General features: G+C 36.5%; 1 protein-coding gene across 1 annotated transcript in view; it reads right to left on the bottom strand.

Moving 5' to 3' along the window:
* Window positions 1-25485, bottom strand: part of LYST (lysosomal trafficking regulator) — a 162820-nt gene that overhangs the window by 116046 nt on the left and 21289 nt on the right. Inside the window, exons 4-11 of the mRNA XM_061182169.1 lie at window positions 23166-25245; window positions 20413-21436; window positions 18430-18591; window positions 10921-11077; window positions 8564-8790; window positions 7992-8058; window positions 4422-4531; window positions 1822-2254 (exon numbers count right to left, since the gene is read on the bottom strand). Coding sequence (XP_061038152.1) covers window positions 1822-2254; window positions 4422-4531; window positions 7992-8058; window positions 8564-8790; window positions 10921-11077; window positions 18430-18591; window positions 20413-21436; window positions 23166-25245 — 4260 coding nt within the window. The remainder of the gene's footprint in view (window positions 1-1821; window positions 2255-4421; window positions 4532-7991; window positions 8059-8563; window positions 8791-10920; window positions 11078-18429; window positions 18592-20412; window positions 21437-23165; window positions 25246-25485) is intronic.

Raw genomic sequence — 25485 nt, 5'->3', positions numbered from 1 at the left:
CAATTAAGAGACCAGAACAGAAACCAGTATGTATTCAGGAATTCAGAGTAGTTATATTATAAATATTTCTTAATTTAGTGCTCATGACAATCTTGTGAGGTAAATATTATTATCCCCATTTTGAGGGTGACAGAACTGAGGTGCTGAGAGGTTAAATAACTTGCTCAATGGCACACAGTGGTTTAGTGGCAAAGGATGTGTTATCACTGTAATATTTTCTTCACCTTTCTTCAATTTTTTTGTATGTATACTATTTTTAAATGTTAATTTTAAATGTTTATGCAAGATTATCTTTCTAAAACACACGTTTTCTAATACATCTTTACAATAAGAAATCTTAAAAATGTTCCCAATACTTAGTTTTCTCAGGTCATTGTGTATATTTATTCATTTTATAGGAGACTGTTTATATTGTGATTGCTCCCACTTAATATGTAAGAAAGAGATCTGCAGTTTATAGTGTAGTGGTGACATTTAAGTTCTGGAATTAAATATAGGTGGGTTTAAATCCATTTCCAGCACTTACCAGCCACATAAATTGGTCATGCTGCTTAACTTCATCGACAAATACAGACAGTATGAGCACTCACCTTACTGAAATGTTGTGAAGATTAAAAATGTATATAGCAAGAGCAAAGTGACACAATCCAGAAAGCTCTCCATGTACATCAGACAGCACCATCATCAATAACATCACATGTATATCGTTCAGAGCTATCAATTCTTAGGTGGCAAAATTCAATTCACAAAAGAAAACACTATAACTACCTGAAACATTAAATTATCTGCTAAGATTTCTTAAAAGTTCAGCTTCCTAGGCTAACCCGTAAAAGTAACTAAGTATGCTCTGCTAATAACTTGGAAATAACGTCTGTGGAAAAGTAGATTCAGAGCTCCAACTGTGGACATCAGGTGACATTTCCCACCCTTCAATCTCGACAGTGTCGTTAAGGTTTTCCGTTCCATCTACAGGTCAGCGGTAGAAGACCTCCCTGGAAACCAGATACTGGTGAAGGCCTAGTGTCCTGAAGCAGAGGCTCTGCTGGCGTGTGTAAACCTTGTGGAATGAGCAGCTATTGAGGCCAGCACCTCCCTATAATCATAACCCCCTAAACACCTGTCTCATTCAGTCATTTCATTCATTCATGGACCCTAAGAATTAGCCTACCTGCTTTACTTACCACCACCATAAACTGCTTTCTAACGAACAGCTTCTTTCTACCTAGCAGTTTCCTAGTAGCATAATCGCAATTCGAGCAGTTATAGAAAGAACTGGAATGAAATTTATTCTCACTCTGGAGGTTGGCTGACGCATTTAAACTTTCTGTGATGGGAACGAGGAGAGAGGCACCGAGGTAAGATACAGCATAAGAAAGCAAGCTTGAACTACGAGAAAGAAAGGAGACGAAATGGAGGCGGACTAATAGGAGGTGGGAAACCGGTAGCAGAAGGATGCAAAAGTGGCTACAGGGTTTTATCCTTTCCTTTTCAAACACCAGGAGCCACCCTAACCCAGTGACGGGACCAGGAAAGAGGCAAGAAATGGGGTTGGTGAGCCCCGCAGCAGTTGCAGATGTGGCCCACCTGCCTCCCCCGTCCCCCCGCTCCAATACACACTAGGCAAAAGAACAGAAGAAAATGGAGTTTTCAGGGCTATCTGACAACTCAGGCTCCGGTAAGTCAGAGCCTGCCCCTGCTGAGGCATTCCACGTGAAGAACATGTTGAGAGTAAGTCAGAGCATCGCTGCATTCTCCGTGCTCAACTACTATAAAACCACCGTAGGAAAAATCTTAGTGCAACAGGTAACGCTGTTGTCATACCTGTTCCACCAAAATTACTATCCAGTAAAATTAACGATTTGTTTCTTTTCTTTGTCTTCTTTCCTTTTTCTGTGGTACACTCAGCTTCGTGAATGCGCTCCACATTAAACCACAGTGAAACGCTGAAACCTTCCGACAGGTGTGGCCAGCAGTTTTGTCCTAGCAATGGCAAGTGGACGGGGGCTACGTGCCAAGAGGAAAGCAGCTGCTGGGGAAAACTGTCACTGTCACCTTCCTTCTTGCTCCGCGAAACTCGTGCTCTTCTTAATAACCCCATGGCCTTACTGTTTAGAATCCCGGGACACTTTTGTGAAAAAGATGAAACACCATTGCTTAAATTTGGAGTATGCAGCAAAGGGAAGGTTAGATGCTGTGAAGGACTCATAGTAATGTCACTTTCAACAATTTTCAGAATACCCAGAAGAAGAATTTCCTAGAGGAGAAGAAAACCACACAAAACTTTACAATCATGTTACAAGGTACATAATAATCTTGAAAGTCAGGTTATAAATGAAAATGCAAACATATACATATGCATATCAGCATTCCTATTTAAATACCTTCCTATCTACTATATCATTAAAATTTTCATTTTTTGTGTGTAGTTAAGATAAAATATGAAACAGAGATTTCGGTCTTAAAATATATAATCTCTTGTGGTTAATTTGTTTTAGATTTAGATGCTTTTAAGGTACAAACCTGAAAAGTTATGAGTTGGTTTTAAGTACTAGCAATTAAATACAATGATTATATCAGGAATCATTTCTAACAAAGAAAGATGTTTATTCCCAAGTACACTATAGTTGCTTCTATCAATTATTTTTAAATGAGGGATAGAATCAGAGACCTTACAAATTCTTCATATTTCTGAATGGCATTTACAGCATGACTGACTTCACAAAATTGAGTGCTCCGTTACTTTCCACCTTATTTTACATGCCTTTTCCCTAATCAAATAAAATTTCTTTCATCTCTGTTTGGTAAACTAAAATAAGGTTTTTAGGTTTATTTATAATTACAAGTTTTTGGTTAAACTCAAACACAGAATGTACAGAAGAGATGACAGGAAACAAGTATTTAATTAAAGGGAAAAGCAATGACTAAGGAGACAAGTAAAAAAATAGAAAAGATTAACCCAGTACAATGCCCTACCCATGCATAAAATAACATCTAATGTTGATTATTACAATGATAAATGAACTCAGAAAAATAGAATAGAAACATTCCATAAATATATAGTCAGTTCTCAATTGTCTACATGAGTGTTTTTTTTTTTAACATCTTTATTGGAGTATAATTGCTTTACAATGGTGTGTTAGTTTCTGCTTTATAACAAAGTGAATCAGCTATACATATACGTATGTCCCCATATCTCTTCCCTCTTGCGTCTCCCTCCCTCCCACCCTCCCCATCCCACCCCTCTAGGTGGTCACAAAGCACGGAGCTGATCTCCCTGTGCTATGCGGCTGCTTCCCACTAGCTATCGGTTTTACATTTGGTAGTGTATATATGTCCATGCCACTCTCTCACTTTGTCCCAGCTTACCCTTCCCCCTCCCCGCGTCTCAAGTCCATTCTCTAGTAGGTCTGAGTCTTTATTCCCGTCCTGCCCCTAGGTTCTTCAGAAGCATTTTTTTTTTTAGATTCCATATATATGTGTTAGCATACGGTATTTGTTTCTCTCTTTCTGACTTACTTCACTCTGTATGACAGACTCTAGGTCCATCCACCTCACTACAAATAACTCAATTTCATTTCTTTTTATGGCTGAGTAATATTCCATTGTATATATGTGCCACATCTTCTTTATCCATTCACCTGTCGATGGACACTTAGGTTGCTTCCATGTCCTGGCTATTGTAAAGAGAGCTGCAATGAACATTGTGGTACATGACTCTTTCTGAATTATGGTTTTCTCAGGGTATATGCCCAGTAGTGGGATTGCTGGGTCATATGGTAGTTCTATTTTTAGTTTTTTAAGGAACCTCCATACTGTTCTCCATTACACTAGTGGTTTTTGACCTTGTGTTCCACAGAGCTCCCTCGGGGTCTACAAGGCTCAAGTGGGGTGGTGAAATGGGCAGGGCTCAGGAACATCCTCCAACCTTGCTTCAAAGAAAGTAGCTCCGAAGTTTTCTGTTTTATTTGCTTATGCTTCTAGTCAAGATTTCATTATAAAAATGGGTTTCTCAGCAAAGAACGGTCTAAAAATCACTAAGCTGCACCAATGGACAAGTGATAGAAGATAAATGAAGAGTGAATAATAATTTTCTTAAAAAACAGGGTAACTCTCAAAATGGTTATAATTACTTATAATTATCTTTAGTAATTAAAATTATTTAGCATTTCTTAAGCACAAAGACTTGGGGTGGAATGGGGTAAAGGGACTATGTTCCCAATGATATGTCTAGCTAGCCAAAATCGAAGCAAAATGGTTAAAATTGTGTAAATAACAAAATAATCGAGAATTTCACATATAATAACATGGAGCTGACTATATAATAATTACCACATCAAAAGAGGGAGCTTAGTGATTTCTAAATAATAAAAAAATATTCTATTAGGTATCAGTGAAAAAATGGCAAATTATAGCATATTTACTGTACAAGGAGATTTCTCCAGAAATATTCTCAAAAGAAGGGTTAGCTCTTCCGAACATGTTCTTGAACTCATCAAAGATACCAAAAGATCCACCAGTACTCTCTGGCATGCTAAATTAAAGAAAGAGAGAGGGGGAAAATTAAAGCCGATATACAATAATTAAAAGAACGGAATAAGCAATTTCACTGAAAGGGATCAAACACTATTGTCACATCTTGAATGGATTATAAATACTCTAATAATCCAAAAATTTGCTGAAGAAATAACAGTATAATTAAATGCAAACCAACTAACCAACTGACAAACAACAACAAAACCACTTTTCTTAAAGATTGGTTAGCTCAAAGTAAAATAAAGGTATTACTTAAAGAAGCATAAATTAATACAGTATTTCTTAAATAAGCTGTTAGGTACCATAAAACAGTCTGCTACCTTCTCATGTTGAAAATGTTTAATTTATGACTATAACTTTCTAAATAGAAAATTAGACGACATAAGTAAAAGTGGAAGTATTAAAAATTACGAAAACACTAAAATATGACAAATGATTAGTTTGAACACTTTATTCTATCATGGGGTTTAGTATGAAATATAATTGGTAATACACACATTCATATAACTTTCTAGAGTAAAACAAATATTTGTAGCGTATATTACAGCGATCGAAGTATATTTGCATGCATAATCTCAGCCGATCCTAACCAAAAATAAGTCCTACAAAATAAATATTATCTCCCTTTTGGACATGACAAAATAATTCTGATATAAAACCTGAGAATAGAAGTCATGTTTCAGCAACATGTTTTGTAGAAGCAGTGAACTGATACAGTAGTGTAATGGTAGACATATCTAGAAAGAAACTTGAGCAACAAGACTATAAAATAGCATGGACTTTATCCTGTAAGTTACATCAATCAGTTAAAGGTTTTAGAGTAGGAAAATAACATGATCGATGTAAAGTGTATGTGCTTAGATTTTTTTTTCCAGTTCAAAACTAACAGGTTCCAGTTCAAAATGGGGGAATAGAGATATGCACACACATATACATATGCCTTTGTCTACCACCAAAAAGTCACTGAACTGAAAGTTCAGAATAACAAAAAGGAAGAAACCCATAACAGGAAAAAAGTGGGGAGGCAGTGGGCATTGGGAGCAGGTCAAGTGAGAGATTTAAAAATATTTCTTGAAGATGGAAGGAGAGACAGATAAAAGAGAAAGCTGCAGCCTAGAATCTCTTTGAATTACAAAGGGGCTCAGAGGAACGAAGAGCCGATCTGTCCCCAATCTGGGGAGGAAGTAAGACGGGGCTGCAAGCACAGGGATTACTAAAAGGTCTGTCTGTGACATCCACCTTTCTCCTTGATTCCGAGTATATAGCATAGATAAGTCCCCTTTTACCTTTATGCCCCAAACCTGTAAACTCTTCTCAAAAGAAACTGAATGGCTTCTGCCAAGAAAAAGCTGAGATGTATGGTGGGATGTTAGCATCAGGGCTACCAGGTATAACTGTAAAAGTCTGCAGACTGGCCGAGTTGCCTAACCAAGGGGAAAAATAGGAATTGAAGAGTATACAGAGTACACAGAGAACTCCTAATACTCAACGACAAAAAAAGAAACACCCTGATTTTGAAAAAGGGTGAAGGATTTGAATAGACATGTCTCCAAAGAAGATATACAGATGGCTAACAAGTACACGAAAAGATGATCAATGTCACTAATCGTTACGGAAATGCAAATCAAAACCACAGTGAGATACCACAGTGAGGAAAACATCAGACAAATTCAGCAGGGGGACATTCTACAGTATGATCAGTCCTCCTCAAAACTCTCAAGGTCATTAAACAGGGAAAGTCTAAGAAATTGTCACAGCCAAGAGGGAACCTAAGGAGGTATGACAACTAAATGCAATGTGAATCCTGGCTAAGATCTTTAAACAGAAGAACATTAGGTACACACTAAGGCAATTTGAATAAACTATGGACATTAGTTAATAATAATATAACAATATAGGTTCATTAATTATAGCAAATATACTAAGGTTAATCTGGGTACTCTCTGTACTATCTGCTCAATCTCTCTGTAAAGGTAAAGCTGTTGTAAAAAATAAAGCTTATTAATAAAAAAATTAAAAAGCAATCTACATTAAATCAAAATAAAATAAAAAAATGATTTCTAAAAACCTGAAGTACTGATGTATGCTATAACATGGATGAAAATATTATGCTAAGCGAAAGAAGCCAGTCACGAAAAACCACATATTCCATTTACATGAAATATCTAGAATAGGTAAATCTATAAGACAGGAAATAGATTAGTGACTGCCAGGGGCTGGGGCACGTGCGTGGGGGAGGGTGAAGGGGAAAGAGGGAGTGACTGCTACAGGGTATGGGGTTTCTCTTGGTGCGATGAAAACGTTTTAACATGGACAGCTCTGAACCTACTAAAAAACAGTAAATTGTACACTTTAAATGGGTGAATGGTATAGTGTATTAATATATCTCAATTATATCACAAATATATCTCATGTATACGAATTATATCTCAGTAAAGCTGTTATTAAAAAATAATGGAATAGAATTTCTCAGAGCTAAGCTGGAAATAAGTCTTCAGATCAAAAAAGTCCACTAAGTGCCCAGCACAATAAATAAAAATATACCCATACACTAAGTAGATGGGGAAGAAGGGAAGGCTTTTCCTTACAGTGTAATCCCAATTAACAGATGAAGATGGAATGATGGAAACAGAAAATTACTATTTGGCAAACCACCATATTAACTGTTTCAGTCAAGAATCATCAATGGATGCTAAAACGAGTGGGTTAAAGTATGATGAAAAAAGGATATTTACATAGCCTTAAGTTATCTCCCCATAAGAAACTTCCTAATTATAAAGAGAAAAAACTAACTTAACAATGGAAACACCTGGCAAAACACCACCTTAACCAAGTGATCAAAGTCAACATCACCAGTAATAAGAAGATACAGATATCATGAACCCCTAGATATGCACTGTGAAAAGGCATAGCATCACTTGTGAGGTATGCATGCCCAAAATGCATAACTTGAATTGGATCATGAGAAAATATGTGACAAACCCAAATTAACATTTTGTGTATGTCAGCCTTAATTCTCCAATTACAATTTAGGTTTCTCCAACTAAAATCTAGGTTTCTATCTAGTGTATATAATATAATCATATTACGTATTCATTATGAATTTCTCAAATGTCTGTGAAAGTACAGAGTAGAGAGCGGGCACTCAAGCGATACCTGATCAAGCAGCAACACAGTGTTTAGACTGGGTTACAGCCCTCGCAATGCCACCTCTATGTATACGACCCTGAACAACTAATTCGATCCCCTGGAATCTAGATTTTCCTCTCTATAAACTCAAGATACTTATACTATGTCTACCGCATTGGATGGTTCTGAGAAACAAAAGAGATGATGCATATAAAGCTACTTTTGAAACCACACAGCACTATGCCAATGGAAGCCATTATTGTCAACTCTTCATTTCACATGGCAACAAAATTATTTCAAAGCTATGGTTTAAAACAGTTTCAACGCACCTTGAAAATCAGAATCAGTCTGTGTTAAAATACTCAAGAACCCTCCTAAAAGATTTTTCACAGTTCCCTGAAGATTAAAAAACAAAACATAAGAAATTAAATTTCTTACCTCATGAAAGCATGAAGCAACTGTAATATCATAATAGACTACTTGATAGTCTACTGTATACACATTTCTAGGTATTTTTAAATAAGTGGAGAGAATGCTATGTGTAGGATTATACATAATTTTCATTTTGTTTTTCATGCTGTTTTGTTTTCTGAGTTTTCAAAACAATGACCATATATTAAAATTAAATGCAATTTTTCAAATATTATCCATTCTCAGAAACATACTAGGATTCTTATTAGTTAGCCAATGACAACATTAATTTTTACGCTACTTCGGAGAACTATGGAAATAGAGGATTTTTAGAATATCACTTGTACTAAAAACATACATTAAGGTATTATAAAAGGTAAGTAATCATCTCAATTTTCAGACAAGTTGGGTTATATATAAACAAAGAGGTGAGTAATTGGGGCATGCGTGTGGTAAATATTGATCACATTTAACTAAATACATCTTTTACCTGTTGCATGAGTAGAAAAATATTCTTTTCTTTCTGTCTGATGATTTTCAAAAAACTCTCAAATACATGGGCAAGCACATCAAGTTTGGCTTTACCAGTAGAAAGCAAATTTAATTCCAGCATACAAATCTCAGGATAAATTAATTCCCCTTGAGTGAGGTTTTCAAGTAAGTCATTTGGACTGCTTGATGCACTGAAACTTTCTACTTCAGGCTTTAAGTCTACCCCTAAAAGGGGGAAAAGAAAAGATTATTTTTATTCCCTAAACATTGAAAAAATATTTCAAATCTCATTCATCATTTAGGAGATCTAGTGGCAAAAGTGCTATTTATAAGATGCTCACAAAACCTTTTCCTACTGCTTGACTTTTGATTACAATACGTATCCTGAAAAATCAAGTCATATGGATATTTTGAAGATAAATGAGTAGCCTTAAAAGTAATTTTGATCTTCACTAGAACCACGAATATTATCAACTGTAATTTTTACAGACCTGTGACACAGATTTAACACACTCCTTTGACACAACTGGAAAAAAATACTATCCCAAACTTTCTGACACCAAAATACCTAAATCACAGGGTAGTTCATTTGTTTGCCCATATCTCTGTGAAAACAGTAGGTCTGGCTATCGGTTGGAAGAATTTTATACTTTGTCTTCTTCATAAATGAGAAACAGACAAGACTTTCAATGAATTTCAATTTCAAGTAATTTCAATGAATATTACATTTTGGAAATTTTAACTGTTATGCTCTTTAAAGAAACTGCTGTACTCTTAAAAAGTTCATATAGGTAAGAAATGTATAAATTTCTACCTAGACCAAAATTCTTTAAATTAAGATCTATTTAGCAAACTTACAAAAAGGAGGAAACCTATCATTATAAAATCATGTCTGTACTCTGATAAAACTAACACTGTTGGGACTTCCCTGGCAGTCCAGCGGTTAAGACTTCGTGCTTCCATTGCATGGAGCGCAGGTTAGGTCCCTGGTCAGGGAACTAAGATCACGCATGCCGCACAGTGCGGCCAAAACAACAAACAAACAAAAAAAACTAACACTATTAAACCAATATTTTTTCAAAAGCACCTGCTCAGGAGGTGGGGGGGAGGGAGAAGTGGAAGAAGGTGGTTAAAAGGTACAAACTTCCAGTTATAAGATAAGTAAGTACTAGGGATATAATGTACAACACGATGACTATAGTCACCATTGCTGTATGATATACAGGAAAGTTAAGAGAGTAGATTCTAAGAGTTCTCATCACAAGGAGAAATGTTTATTTCTTTTCTTTTTATTGTATCTATATGAGATGATGAATGCTAACTAAACCTATGTGGTGATCATTTCACAGTATATGTCAATCCAACCACCTTAAACTTATACAGTGACGTATGTCAATTATTTCTCAATAAAACTGGAAAAAACATATTAAAGTAGTTTGTTTAATGAATCAAGTAAGCTACATGAATATATATGTGTGTGGCTCTCAATTCGTGGCTGTTCCTTTGTTCTTTTCACTCTCTTTATGGTAAAAAAAAAACAAAAAACAAAGAAACAAAAAATATCTGCTATGGGCCCATCAAGCCCTTTCAGCAGGACATCAGTGATTATTCCCATTCACTCAGTGGGAAAGAGAAAATAGACTTTGAGGAAGATAAACTACTGCAAACTTAGTGAAGACTAACAGTACTGGCACAGTCACAAGATCCGCAGATTAAAAGATGGAGCCTTCCCAGAAATCTCTTGGCTCTGACAATCCATATTTTCCATTCTACCCAAGTTTTAGGCCTGGAAACAAAGGATCATATGCAATGTCGTTCCATCCTAAACAAGTTGGGCTGCGGTGAACTAAGAAGAAATCTATGCTGCAGCATCCTTGGAGGCCACAAAGAGATGTCTGCATTCCTTATATTATTTAATCTTTATAACAAACTGCCTGCAATGCTCTTCCTGTCAATGTTTCCTTTTGTATTTAGGCCTCAACGTAAACATATCTTCAGAGAGGCCTTCTCCGACCACCCAATCACTATCACATCACCCTGTTTTATTTCTTCATACTGCTTATTTCTGATACTTATTGTTTGTCTTTTCCACTAGAATATATATGAAACCAGGGACTTCCTCTACCCTGTATTCTTAGGCACTCGGTCAATGTTTGTGATAACAAAATATATCTCATTGTTTTAAACTGCTTACAAGAATGCCAAAATTTGTTGTCAAGATCAAATGAAATGATGATGCAATGCACTTTTTAAATGTAAGGCAATACAAAATTCTAAAGTGATATTATTATGAACCATTTGCTAATTAATAATCTGACTTCAAATCCAATCACAAGTACTTCAGTGATATTTTACCATCATCCCAGGTTTCACTATCCTCAGGATTGCTTTCAGTATCTGCTTCATAACCTTCTTCTTCAACCAAAAGTTTAATATTGCAACACTGAGAATCCTCAGCTTCTTCTGAAAAATCACCAGGTTGGGATGACAATTCTTCTTCAGACTGATGACTCTACAAGATCAGTGTAATTAAAAGGCAAAAGCTGTAATGTTTGTTCATTTTTCATAAATAAGGTATTTACTACTCAAAAGTCATTTTAAGGACAGCTTCGGTATTTTAAGAAAAAAAAATCTTAGGCATCGATATTAACCATTACACATTATGAAATTCACGCAGAATAATTTTCTTGATTAACACCTCAAAAAATAGCTGTCCCAAAAGATTAAGCTATAGGCCATTTCAGTTTTACTGAAAAATAAGTCTAAGAAATTTCATTCTAGTTATATGATAAGAAATGACTAAAAACCACAATGAGGTAGAATTAAGTTGTACTTCTTACAACTTCACGTGAATAAACATGTATTATTTTTACATATTTGTTCATGGAAAAGATTTTTTCATAGGATTTTTATAAATAAAGTGTTTCATAAATTAGACAACCAGAGAAGAGATGAAAAATTTTCAAGGAAATTAATTTTAAGATTTCAGAATGCAGTTGTCTATATACAAGCATCTCAGAAATCAAGAGTTCCAGCATTAACTCCCTGTGCAATATCGTGTGGCATGAAATTTTCCTTCTCTTATAAAAATGCTACTAATATCTTCATTTTAGAAAACACACTGGAAGAAGCTCAGAGTATTTTATCATTGCAACAGTAATAAAAGGTAGAGTAAACTTTTTTTTTAATAAGTAGGTAGGTATTTTAACCTACCTAGGTATTTTGACATTTTAGGTAGGTATTTTATTTTATTTTATTTATTTTTTTGTTTTTTTTTTGTTTTGTTTTATCAAGAAGGTTTTGTTTTTTTTGTTTTTGGTTTTTCTTCACACACACACACTGTATTTTATTTTTACAAGAGATAAATAGACTGACACCAAGCATTGTAAATGGATGACCACAACAAAAGCAACAATGATTGCAATTACCAAACATGAAACACACTCATACTATGTCATAATATTGACATTCAGTCCAGTAATCCTCCACTGTAACAGCTCCTTTACTTTGCAGTGAAAATTGATTTGTATATTCTTTGCCTCTGAGTCCTTGTGGGATTTTTTTTTTTTTAATTCAAACAGAAAGTCACAAAAATTATAATCATCCTCATCAGTTCACTCAGTCCCATGTAATTAATTTTTTTTTTATCTTGATCTTTTATTAGCACTTTTATGAGTTCATCAGTTTTTCATTAGAGTTCTGAAAATGCTTATTCATTCACTTCAGCAGTACAGTTACCAGAAACCTGTACTTGTCAGAGTCTTTTCTATGAATTCCTTGAAGATGAACCCCTTTTATAGGAACATATTTGCAAAAGCATCAGAGTACACCCAGAACTGTCTGTAAATGACAAAAGACTTAAAAATGACCACAGTTAAAAGATTTGATGGAAGTTCATAATAGTGCAATTGACAAGGAAATTTAGTTATTTCTGAGATATACATTTTAAAGTAATAACTAGAATTATGACTTATAACATTATACCAGCACATATAAGATTTTTAGAAATTTCACGTAATGTCTGAAACATTTATATTAACATATTTCCATACAAATAACCCAATGATAGTATTAGTTGTTTTGTTTGTTTGTTTTTTTATACTGCAGGTTCTTATTAGTCATCAATTTTATACACATCAGTGTATACATGTCAATCCCAATCGCCCAATTCAGCACACCACCATCCCCACCCCACCGCAGTTTTCCCCCCTTGGTGTCCATATGTCTGTTCTCTACATCTGTGTCTCAACTTCTGCCCTGCAAACCGGCTCATCTGTACCATTTTTCTAGTTTCCACATACATGCATTAATATAAGATATTTGTTTTTCTCTTTTTGACTTACTTCACTCTGTATGACAGTCTCTAGATCCATCCACGTCTCAACAAATGACTCAATTTCCTTCCTTTTTATGGCTGAGTAATATTCCACTGTATATATGTACCACAACTTCTTTATCCATTCGTCTGTCGATAGACACTTAGGTTGCTTCCATGTCCTGGCTATTGTAAATAGTGCTGCAATGAACATTGGGGTGCATATGTCTTTTTGAATTATGGTTTTCTCTGGGTATACGCCCAGTAGTGGGATTGCTGGATCATATGGTAAATCTATTTTTAGTTTTTTAAGGAACCTCCATACTGTTCTCCATAGTGGCTGTATCAATTTACATTCCCACCAACAGTGCAAGAGGGTTCCCTTTTCTCCACACCCTCTCCAGCATTTGTTGTTTGTAGATTTTTCTGATGATGCCCATTCTAACTGGTGTGAGGTGATACCTCATTGTAGTTTTGATTTGCATTTCTCTAATAATTAGTGATGTTGAGCATCTTTTCATGTGCTTCTTGGCCATCTGTATGTCTTCTTTGGAGAAATGTCTATTTAGGTCTTCTGCCCATTTTTGGATTGGGTTGTTTGTTTCTTTAATATTGAGCTGAATGAGCTGTTTATATATTTTGGAGATTAATCCTTTGTCCGTTGATTCGTTTGCAAATATTTTCTCCCATTCTGAGGGTTGTCTTTTCGTCTTGTTTATGGTTTCCTTTGATGTGCAAAAGCTTTGAAGTTTCATTAGGTCCCATTTGTTTATTTTTGTTTTTATTTCCATTACTCTAGGAGGTGGATCAAAAAAGATCTTGTTGTGATTTATGTCAAAGAGTGTTCTTCCTATGTTTTCCTCTAAGAGTTTTATAGTGTCCGGTCTTACATTTAGGTCTCGAATCCATTTTGAGTTTATTTTTGTGTATGGTGTTAGGGAGTGTTCTAATTTCATTCTTTTACATGTAGCTGTCCAGTTTTCCCAGCACCACTTATTGAAGAGACTGTCTTTTCTCCATTGCATATCTTTGTCCCCTTTGTCATAGATTAGTTGACCATAGGTGTGTGGGTTTATCTCTGGGCTTTCTATCTTGTTCCATTGATCTATGTTTCTGTTTTTGTGCCAGTACCATATTGTCTTGATGACTGTAGCTTTGTAGTATAGTCTGAAGTCAGGGAGTCTGATTCCTCCAGCTCCGTTTTTTTCCCTCAAGACTGCTTTGGCTATTCGGGGTCTTTTGTGTCTCCATACAAATTTTAAGATGATTTGTTCTAGTTCCGTAAAAAATGCCATTGGTAATTTGATAGGGATTGCATTGAATCTGTAGATTGCTTTGGGTAGTAGAGTCATTTTCACAATATTGAGTCTTCCAATCCAAGAACATGGTATATCTCTCCACCTGTTGGTATCATCTTTAATTTCTTTCATCAGTGTCTTATAGTTTTCTGCATACAGGTCTTTTGTCTCCCTAGGTAGGTTTATTCCTAGGTATTTTATTCTTTTTGTTGCAATGGTAAATGGGAGTGTTTCCATAATTTCTCTTTCAGATTTTTCATCATTAGTGTATAGGAATGCAAGAGATTTCTGTGCATTAATTTTGTATCCTGCAACTTCACCAAATTCACTGATTAGCTCTAGTAGTTTTCTGGTGGCATCTTTAGGATTCCCTATGTATAATATCATGTCATCTGCAAACAGTGACAGTTTTACTTCTTCTTTTCCAATTTGTATTCCTTTTATTTCTTTTTCTTCTCTGATTGCCGTGGCTAGGACTTCCAAAACTATGTTGAATAATAGTGGTGAGAGTGGACACCCTTGTCTCGTTCCTGATCTTAGAGGAAATGCTTCCAGTTTTTCACCATTGAGAATGATGTTTGCCATGGATTTGTTGTATATGGCCTTTATTATGTTGAGGTAGGTTCCCTCTATTCCCACTTTCTGGAGAGTTTTTATCATAAATCAGTGTTGAATTTTGTCAAAAGCTTTTTCTGCATCTATTGAGATGATCATACGGTTTTCATTCTTCAATTTGTTAATATGGTGTATCACTTTGATTGATTAGCATATATTGAAGAATCCTTGCATCCCTGGGATAAATCCCACTTGATCGTGGTGTATGATCCTTTTAATGTGTTGTTGGATTCTGTTTGCTAGTATTCTGTTGAGGATTTTTGCATCTATATTCATCAGTGATATTGGTCTGTAATTTTCTTTTTTTGTAGTATCTTTGTCTGGTTTTGGTATCAGGGTGATGGTGGCCTCATAGAATGAGTTTGGGAGTGTTCCTTCCTCTGTAATTTTTTGGAAGAGTTTGAGAAGGATGGGTATTAGCTCTTCTCTAAATGTTTGATAGAATTCACCTGTGAAGCCATCTGGTCCTGGACTTTTGTTTGTTGGAAGATTTTTAATCACAGTTTCAATTTCATTACTTGTGATTGGTCTGTTCATATTTTCTGTTTCTTCCTGGTTCAGTCTTGGAAGGTTATGCCTTTCTAAGAATTTGTCCATTTCTTCCAGGTTGTCCATTTTATTGGCATAGAGTTGCTTGTAGTAGTCTCTTAGGATGCTTTGTATTTCTGCGGTGTCTGTTGTAACTTCTCCTTTTTCACTTCTAATTTTATTGATTTGAGTCCTCTCCCTCTTTTTCTTGATGAGTCTGGCTAATGGCTTATCAGTTTTGTTTATCTTCTCAAAGAACCAGCTTTTAGTTTTATTGATCTTTGTTATGTTTTCTTTGTTTCTATTTCATTTATTTCCACTCTGATCTTTATGATTTTTTTCCTTCTGTTAACTTTGGGTTTTGTTTGTTCTTCTTTCTCTAGTTCCTTTAGGTGTAAGGTTAGATTGTTTACTTGAGATTTTTCTTGTTTCTTTAGGTAGGCTTGTATAGCTATAAACTTCCCTCTTAGAACTGCTTTTGCTGCATCCCATAGGTTTTGGATCATCGTGTTTTCATTGTCATTTGTCTCTAGGTATTTTTTGATTTCCTCTTTGATTTCTTCAGTGATCTCTTGGTTATTTAGTAACGTATTGTTTAGCCTCCATGTGTTTGTGTTTTTTACGTTTTTTTCCCTGTAATTCATTTCTAATCTCATAGCGTTGTGGTCAGAAAAGATGCTTGATATGATTTCAATTTTCTTAAATTTACTGAGGCTTGATTTGTGACCCAAGATGTGATCCATCCCGGAGGATGTTCCGTGTGCACTTGAGAAGAAAGTGTAATCTGCTGTTTTTGGATGGAATGTCCTATAAATATCAATTAAATCTATCTGGTCTATTGTGTCATTTAAAGCTTCTGTTTCCTTATTTATTTTCATTTTGGATGATCTGTCCATTGGTGTAAGTGAGGTGTTAAAGTCCCCCACTATTATTGTGTTACTGTCGATTTCCTCTTTTATAGCTGTTAGCAGTTGCCTTATGTATTGAGGTGCTCCTATGTTGGGTGCATATATATTTATAATTGTTATATCTTCTTCTTGGATTGATCCCTTGATCATTATGTAGTGTCCTTTCTTGTCTTTTGTAACATTCTTTATTTTAAAGTCTATTTTATCTGATATGAGTATAGCTACTCCAGCTTTCTTTTGATTTCCATTTGCATGGAATATCTTTTTCCATCCCCTCACTTTCAGTCTGTATGTGTCCCTAGGTCTAAAGTGGGTCTCTTGTAGACAGCATATATATGGGTCTTGTTTTTGTATCCATTCAGCAAGCCTGTGTCTTTTGGCTGGAGCATTTAATCCATTCACGTTTAAGGTAATTATCGATATGTATGTTCCTATGACCATTTTCTTAATTGTTTTGGGTTTGTTTTTGTAGGTCCTTTTCTTCTCTTGTGTTTCCCACTTAGAGAAGTTCCTTTAACATTTGTTGTAGAGCTGGTTTGGTGGTGCTGAATTCTCTTAGCTTTTGCTTGTCTGTAAAGCTTTCGATTTCTCCATCGAATCTGAATGAGATCCTTGCCGGGTAGAGTAATCTTGGTTTTAGGTTCTTCCCTTTCATCACTTTAAGTATATCATGCCACTCCCTTCTGGCTTGTAGAGTTTCTGCTGAGAAATCAGCTGTTAACCTTATGGGAGTTCCCTTGTATGTTATTTGTCGTTTTTCCCTTGCTGCTTTCAATAATTTTTCTTTGTCTTTAATTTTTGCCAATTTGATTACTATGTGTCTCAGCGTGTTTCTCCTTGGGTTTATCCTGTATGGGACTCACTGCGCTTCCTGGACTTGGGTGGCTATTTCCTTTCCTATGTAGGGAAGTTTTCGACTATAATCTCTTCAAATATTTTCTCTGGTCCTTTCTCTCTCTCTTCTCCTTCTGGGACCCCTATAATGCGAATGTTGTTGCGTTTGATGTTGTCCCAGAGGTCTCTTAGGCTTTCTTCATTTCTTTTCATTCTTTTTTCTTTAGTCTGTTCCGCAGCAGTGAATTCCACCATTCTGTCTTCCAGGTCACTTATCCGTTCTTCTGCCTCAGTTATTCTGCTATTGATTCCTTCTAGTGTAGTTTTCATTTCAGTTATTGTATTGTTCATCTCTGTTTGTTTGTTCTTTAATTCTTCTAGGTCTTTGTTAAACATTTCTTGCATCTTCTCGATCTTTGCCTCCATTCTTATTCCGAGGTCCTGTATCATCTTCACCATCATTATTCTGAATTCTTTTTCTGGAAGGTTGCCTATCTCCACTTCATTTAGTTGTTTTTCTGGGGTTTTATCTTGTTCCTTCATCTGGTATATAGCCCTCTGCCTTTTCATCTTGTCTGTCTTTCTGTGAATGTGTCTAGGTAGGTATTTTAATATTTTCCAGTTAACCAACTGATTCAGTAATATGATGAAGGCATTAGTAGTTATTTCAGTAAGTTTTTAAGTTATGACAAACAGTAACATAAAAAATTATGGCAGAAGATTATAAAATGCCAATGTATGTCCAGACCAAGGAATTTAAAAAGAAGTTACATAAGGATAAAGGAGAGGTGACAATTAACTAACGGTAAAGAAACATGAAAGGAGAGGGAATTAACTAAATATGTATCCGAGTTTCAGGAAAAAAAATTAAAATAGTTCTTTTAGAAAACAACGTTAACAGAACTAAAAAACTATGACTGCTATTTTCTATGCAAGTACTAGTCATTTTTAATGCTGAGTGATTTAAAATTAAAGTGAGAAGAGAGTTCTGGAAATATTAGTTGCACCAATATAGGATCAAATAAGACAGCTGAGTCACTGCCATCCCTGAATTGTTATTTAATAAACTTATCAGTTTATACATAAGACTTATCAAATAATACCTTTCCACTTAACTAGAAGTAATTCTCAGAAATCTCCAGATTAGATGAAGAAAAGCATGTCATACTGCTCTCCTGTTTTTTATGAGATACGGCACTGACTAAATACAATCCACCCCACATGATGGCAACACGGCCCATCGAACTCACATGACCAAATCCTGGCCCGTATGTCCTAACCACATTCATTGGTGCCTTACTCCCATCCCACACGCTTCTGCCTCTGCCAGTCACACCCAAACAACACAACTGTCAGTTATTCATACCTTCTCAGTCATAGCATCATCGTGATCAAAATCTGCTGAATGATTCCCCAGTGCAACTCGAAGCAGGGCATCAAATAAAGGCTTTGCTAATTCTGTTTCAATCACCTTTGACTTGGAAAGATGGCTCCTCATTTCAAGCAGTATATTTTCCACAGACAAGTTCTAAGGTAAAAAAAAAAAAAAAGAGACTAAGAATATTAACATGCTTTAAGAAAAAATTAAAGTGACAAAACAAATGATAAATTAATAGTTACTTAAGTAAACGCTAGTCCATTTATTTGCAGTTGATATGAAATTAAAATGACTATAAATACCTAGCGCTTATACAAACATCCTACTGTTACAATTAATAACAACATTTTAATTTATCAAATGCTTTACTCATCTTATTTGGTTTTGAATTTCAATGTACCATAAATTAATTGTATCCTGCAAAAAATGTTTAGTTAAAACTTCAGGGGTTTGATTAACCATCTCTAGATTTTACAAATTCCTTCTTCTTGGAGATTCCTTAAGACTCTAAGAAGCACTTATGTTCTAATCCTTTTCTCTTCCTCCCTTCTTTACTCCTTCCCATCTGTCCTTGAGGGGAACTCTCACTGCTTGCCTTCGTTCCTCTACTAGGGGATGAGGCCATAAGGATGGATAGGAAACTGACTTCTTCCCTAAGGAATTATCTCCATCCAATGTGAGACACAAATACATACAGACAAGATATGATGGTGACCATACGAGAGCTATAAATAAAGTTCTCTGAGTACAGAAAAGAGAGGATGTGCCTGAGAGACCTGTCAAAGTGTCCAGAAGAAGGACTGTATGAGATGAACAATGAAGAACAAGTTGGAGACAGCAGGCATAGAAGCAGAGAGAGAGAATACGCCAGGCAGAAGAACAGGTACAAAAGTACAGAAGTGATGACAAAGAATGGCATCTCAAGAAGCTGTCAGCTCAGTATGGCTGATTGCAGCATGGTGAAGGATTGCAGGAAATTAGGCTAAACAAGGAAGTGAAAGCAAGACTGTGATGGGCTCTGCGTGCTATACTAAGGAGTGTCTATTTTAATTGTGAGCAACGTGGAGGCATCAAGATGTTTTAGACAGGAGGCATTATGGAGGGTGGGACTGCAGTCGGGAGAGCCTGCTGGCTGACAGAACGGTTAGGGGTGAGTTAGTAAGGAAAGAAGGGATCTGCCATATTCGAAGTGTCCTTAGAAGCAAGGTCCGAAACTGAGGACTCCTTTTTCTCTGAGACATGCTCTCAGGAGAAATTTGTAAAGGTGTGAGGGAGGCAGAATATGTCGGGGGAAGAAGCCAGGCAAAGGTGTGGCTCCAGAATAAATGTGTAGCCCCAGCCTAATTCCATGGGAAGCTCTGGAGCCTCAGCTGCACCACAGAAACTGGCACCCCCATCCCAGACCCATTCCCATCAATCACCGGCTCTGAGCACCCTCCCCAGGTCGGCCAAGGGCACTCCTTGGGAGATGGGTGCAGATGTGAGTCCTCAGCAGCCAACATCTGCAGCAGACGGTGGACGGGGGGATCAGCTTGGTAGGGGATCTGGGCAGGGCACCAAACAGAATCACACCAAGACTGAAGAGTCTGAACTTTGAAATACAATACTCATTATTACTCATCTGACATTCAGTGAGTAACTAATGCCTTTCAGAGTTGGTAAATGTGTCACATGTGGGTTCTGAATTCCAAACTAAAACGTAAGCTTCTTGCGGGCAAGAACAGGGTCATGTACTCCTCTGTGTCCGCCACGGTACCTGGTACTGTGCTAAGCATGCAGGAGCATCTCAAAACTTAGAATCTTTGGAAAAACAAAATGACAATAGTATTACATTAGAACTTTAAAAAAATAAAAATAAAAATAAATAAAATAAATAAATAAATAAATAATATATATATATATATATATATATATATATATATATATATATATATATAAAACACAATAGCTAGATGAAGGACAAGTTACTACCTGATTAGGTAACTCCAGTTCCATCTTTTGCTGACTAGCTCTGGTGCCATGAAGACAAATAGCCAAAAGGGCTTCCAAAAGTCGTATGCCCTGAAGTGAGGTCTTGCTCTCTTGATTCGTAAATACTTTTGCTTCCTCAGGAGCAGCTTCTGTGGCTGGAATTTGTTCCACATTCATGGAAGAAATAGGCTGTGACTCCAATTTACCTAAACTGTCAGCACTCTTTTTCAGACTACCCAGTTCTGATGGTGTGGGGTCACTCTTCACAGTCAAAGATAATAAATCTTCCTTCACAGTGATCTCAGATTGAGAAGGTCTGTGTAAATCTTGGTTTTCATCTACATTTATATCTCCCTCCTTTCTCCCTTGTTCCTCTTCAGGACTTCTGAATAGTTCCTGTATTATCATAAATATTAATTTATGGCATACTCGGAAACCACCAAGCCTATAAAACTGTTTCTGGAAAACTGGACTCAACATGTAGATCCAATGACACATTGACCAAATGTCTGCTGCTTGGTGCATGTGTTTGGGAGAGGGCAGGACGAGGCTCTCGAGAGAGAAACATGGCAGCATGTGCTGCAAAGGCTCGCTCGCTGTACTGTCATAGCCAGAAGTATCTTCTGAATCATTGGCTGACTCTCTATCAGATTCTGCTTCTTTACTTATGCACAAGAACGCCACACAGAGGAAGAGGTTTATCGTGTTGATATGAACATCCTGGGTGACAGACTTCCGTTTCTTTGGATAAGCATCTTTGAGGCGGGCATAAAATTTGCTAAGACTCTGAGAATCTGAATAAGCTTGCTGGTTGTACAAAGTACTGACATTTAAAGATGACAGCTCCTTCTGTTCAAGGTCTGTCCCATCAATACCTGGAATTGAAGAATCTTTCTGTTGTTGCCCTAGGCTGATTATCAGAGTTTCAAATGCTTTTAGCGAGTGACTTCGAATACCATCTAAGTAATTTAATTCAATTATTTGGTTCACTCCATTACAACTTAAAAACAAATCTCTTATTACCCTGTGAGAGAAAAAAAAAATACAAGAGCTTTTACATATAGCAACATCATTTATAAGTAGGTACATATACTATTTAAATGTCATTGCTGCAAATACTAAACACTACCTATTTCAACTCATCAATTATCTGGCTTAAGTCCTCAGATATGACCAGGATCTCAAGTGGCTTTCTAGTTACTTTTACATCCTTCTTCAAACACTCCAGCAGCATTTGAAAAGAACAGATTACAACGTATCTCAAGTTAAAGGAAGCAACGCATCTCAAGTTAAACGAAGCAACGCATCTCAAGTTAAGTTAAACGAAGCGCATTTTTCTCCAAATGGCAAATTTCTCTATAAATTCTCAGTGCCACAGCCACCATCACATTTGATAGAAGGCATTTGTGTGTCCATTTGTTTGTCTGCCTGATGGTTCACCCAGGACTTTTGTTTGTTTTAAATCTGTATGTCACACAGGGAAAGAACCGAACTGCAGATGTGAAGTTTTTCAGCTCTGTCTCAGGTAAGACTCACGGATCTGGATCCCTGTCCACAAATAGGCCAAGGAGTTAAAAGCTTTCAAAGCAAAGTCAGTTCTATTTAAACAATGTCAGAATGTCAGGAATTTTTTAAAAAATGATTGTAAAGATAATGATCACAGATGCATTGTATTTTATTACGTTTTTTTAAATGGTACATGCGTTAATTTGAAAGGCCAAACTACCCATCAGAAGCAAGCTTTATTTATAAACCTATTTTTTAAGTATCAGAGTTGATAATCACAAAATCTGCAAAACTGGGCTTCCCTGGTGGCGCAGTGGTTGAGAATCTGCCTGCTAATGCAGGGGACACGGGTTCGAGCCCTGGTCTGGGAAGATCCCACATGCCGCGGAGCGACTAGGCCCGTGAGCCACAACTACTGAGCCTGCGCGTCTGGAGCCTGTGCTCCACAACAAGAGAGGCCACGATAGTGAGAGGCCCGCGCACCGCGATGAAGAGTGGCCCCCGCTTGCTGCAACTACAGAAAGCCCTTGCACAGAAACGAAGACCCAACACAGCCATAAATAAATAAATAAATTAATTAATTAATTTTAAAAAAATCTGCAAAACTCATTGATGGGATTCTAAGTAATTCTAATTTTCTTCATTTTGCTTATCTGTATTTTCCACATATATTGCTTAGGCAATAAATGTAGATATGGTATTTAAAAAATAATAATTCCCTTAATTTCACTACCTCCATAAATAATTATCATTTTATGTATACGCATATTTTACCTAGTTGTAAATAAGCAGATGATATTTTTACTTTTTTATTTTATTGATAAAATATTATAAGCATTTTTTCATGTCCCAACATGATCCTTTTAAACATTATTTTTTAATGGCTAATAATATTACATCAAGAAAATATAAAATAATTAATTTAACCTTGCCCCTGCTGTTGGATATTTGTGTTGTGTCCATTTTTTTCTCAGAAATATATTTAAAACTTTACTTTTTTTCAGAGAAATTAAAATCAATGGCTCTATCCTCTTCTCTATGACCACCCCAGTAAAAACAAACAAATGAACAAATACATAAATGTTAAAAAAAAAATCTGACATGGGATGGGAATTTTTTGGTAGTTGTTAAACTAAAAATTAAATCCTAGGAAAAAATAAATAATAAAGATATTCAAAAGCATACAATGAGAAAAAAATATCTACACACACACACACACACACACACACACACACACACACACGAACCTTGATTTAAGCAGGGTAGGCAGAGTTTTTAAATAAATCTGAACCACTTCCTGGGGCAAACACTGGTTATGATGGCTACATACATGAGTCTGAGCTGAAGTAATGCCGAGCTGTTGACAATGATGTGCTAATTCAACTCCTCTTTGGAGCACAGGATTAAATATGTAGTTATACAATTTCCACTGAACAACTATATTGCCTTTCTGGATTAAACTGGAAATGTGACTTGCAATCTGCACACTACATAATCTGTCTTCTTCAAAAACAAAATTCTGATAAGCCTCTAAGGCATCCCATTTCCACAACAAGTCTTCAGATCCACTGCTGGGCAGGATCCCTTGAAATCTGTAAGAAGGACTGGATAAACCTGAGGAAGGTTCAGCATCGCATGCGTTTCCCTGCAGGGTCTCTTCTAATTTGGCTAGTTGATCTGAGTCAACGGTACAAATATTGCAAGCTGCTTTCTTAGTTTTTTGTGGTATCTCGGCTCCTCCTAACTGATCCAAAATAAGTTTGGTAAGGATATTTAATATATGCTGCCGACAGTTTTTCAGTGCTGGCGATTTAAAAGCATAGAGCAAAGGAATGATCACAGATTTGGGATCCATACAACAGCATATGCCGATGTTCTGAACACCCGAGAGAATCTGGATGCACGTGCTGCTCAAGGAAGCCTGCTGCAGTAAGCGTAAACACTGGTGAGCACACACTGCAATGCAACAGCACCGCTCCGGGTAATACACGTCTCCATCTGCCGTCTCTTCAAACGGGCTTTTGGAAACTTGGTTTTTAAAAGCCGAAACCAGCAGACCTGAGAGATCTCTGTGGTGATGCATGAGGTGGGAATATTCACACCGTCTGTGCCTTTTTCTTGTACACATTGAATGATGAAGTTGCTCTGATTTCACTTTTTTGACAGTGCTCATTATTTTCATCACACTATTGATGAGGGCTTTCAAATGTTCTGAGGCCTCAGGAGGAACCCCATCTCTTACAACCAGCCACTCCATTTGAAGAACTGCTGTTTCAAGTAAATGAAATCCATGATGCTGAATGAATTCTTGAACCAGATCCATGGCTTGACTGAAGAAGAAAGGATTTGAAGCTGCACTTTGAAGACAACAGATCAGGATCTGTAAAACTCCCTCTAGGAGCTCAGGTAAAAGAAGAGCTCTATGGCGATACTTGGAAAACACAAAATCTTCCTGGACCTCTTGTAGTGTTTTCTTTTGTCTTGGTGCAAAAGGGTCGGGCTGCTTTTCTAGGCAAGTTCTAATTTTTAAAGCTGCTCTAAGCAATTCCGTTAAATTTTTTCTAAGACTTTCTGGCATCATCTCTGCCATACTAATATCTACTGACATAAGATGCAATACTGTTCGAAAAAGCATCCGTTGAATCAAAGCCACCGGTTCTTCAGTCCAACCTGCAGAAACTGTCCGACCCTCCAAATTGTCGCTGAGATTACAGCAGTCCCCAAAACCCACTAGGAACTCAGTCAGAGTGGGCACTACACTGGCGGCTAGAGCAGAATTATGATTCAAGGTAATGTCAAACTTACAAACTTTCTCTAATAAAGATAACAAAACATGACATAAGTCAAATGGAGAATTGTGCATGTGACTGATGATAGACAAGGCTGCTGGCTCACTTAAAATGTCAGTGTTTGACTCCTGTCTTGGAATCTTCTCTCTGGAATTTTCCAAAGCCATGGTATCAGGAAGGGTCTGTTCTTTGGTTGATAAGTGGTCAAGCTTAGCTGTAAGGTGGTCTTCTTTAGGAGACTTTGTTACAAAATGCTGCAGCAGACGGGACCTTCTATGCTTAGTTATTACTATACTTTTGTCATCTGAATTGACTTCTGAATCTGAGGTGGAGAGCTGTGTCTTTCTTGCGTCTCTTACAGAATAGCGATGGGTAGTTTTACGCTGTCGTCTGCTTTGTCGAAAAACATTTACTTCTGCAGAAACCTGACCGGCTGGGGCGCTTCCTTCTAAATATAATTTTTCCTGAGTAGATCTTTGAGAACTTGAATTCTTTTCTTTGGTCAGGATTATATCAGCTGAGAACGGTAGATTAAAATCTAACAACATGAAGAAAGAAAATTTAGAATACCTTAATATGTTTTAAAACTCAGTTTGCATAGGTGATTACCCTCTTATCATTCACTTTAGGAGTTTATCCTCAGTATATTTTTATTATGGGGTTGATTTCCTTTAGCCTTTTGTTATGTCTCTACTCCCCTTCCTCCCCTTATCACTTCACTTCCTTATCCCGCTCACATTAAGTACCAGGTGACACTGGTTCAAAGGATACAAATTGA

This window comes from Eubalaena glacialis, chromosome 1, assembly GCF_028564815.1.
Source record: "Eubalaena glacialis isolate mEubGla1 chromosome 1, mEubGla1.1.hap2.+ XY, whole genome shotgun sequence".
Lineage (NCBI taxonomy): Eukaryota > Metazoa > Chordata > Mammalia > Artiodactyla > Balaenidae > Eubalaena > Eubalaena glacialis.
This window is presented reverse-complemented; position numbering and strand designations above follow the sequence as displayed.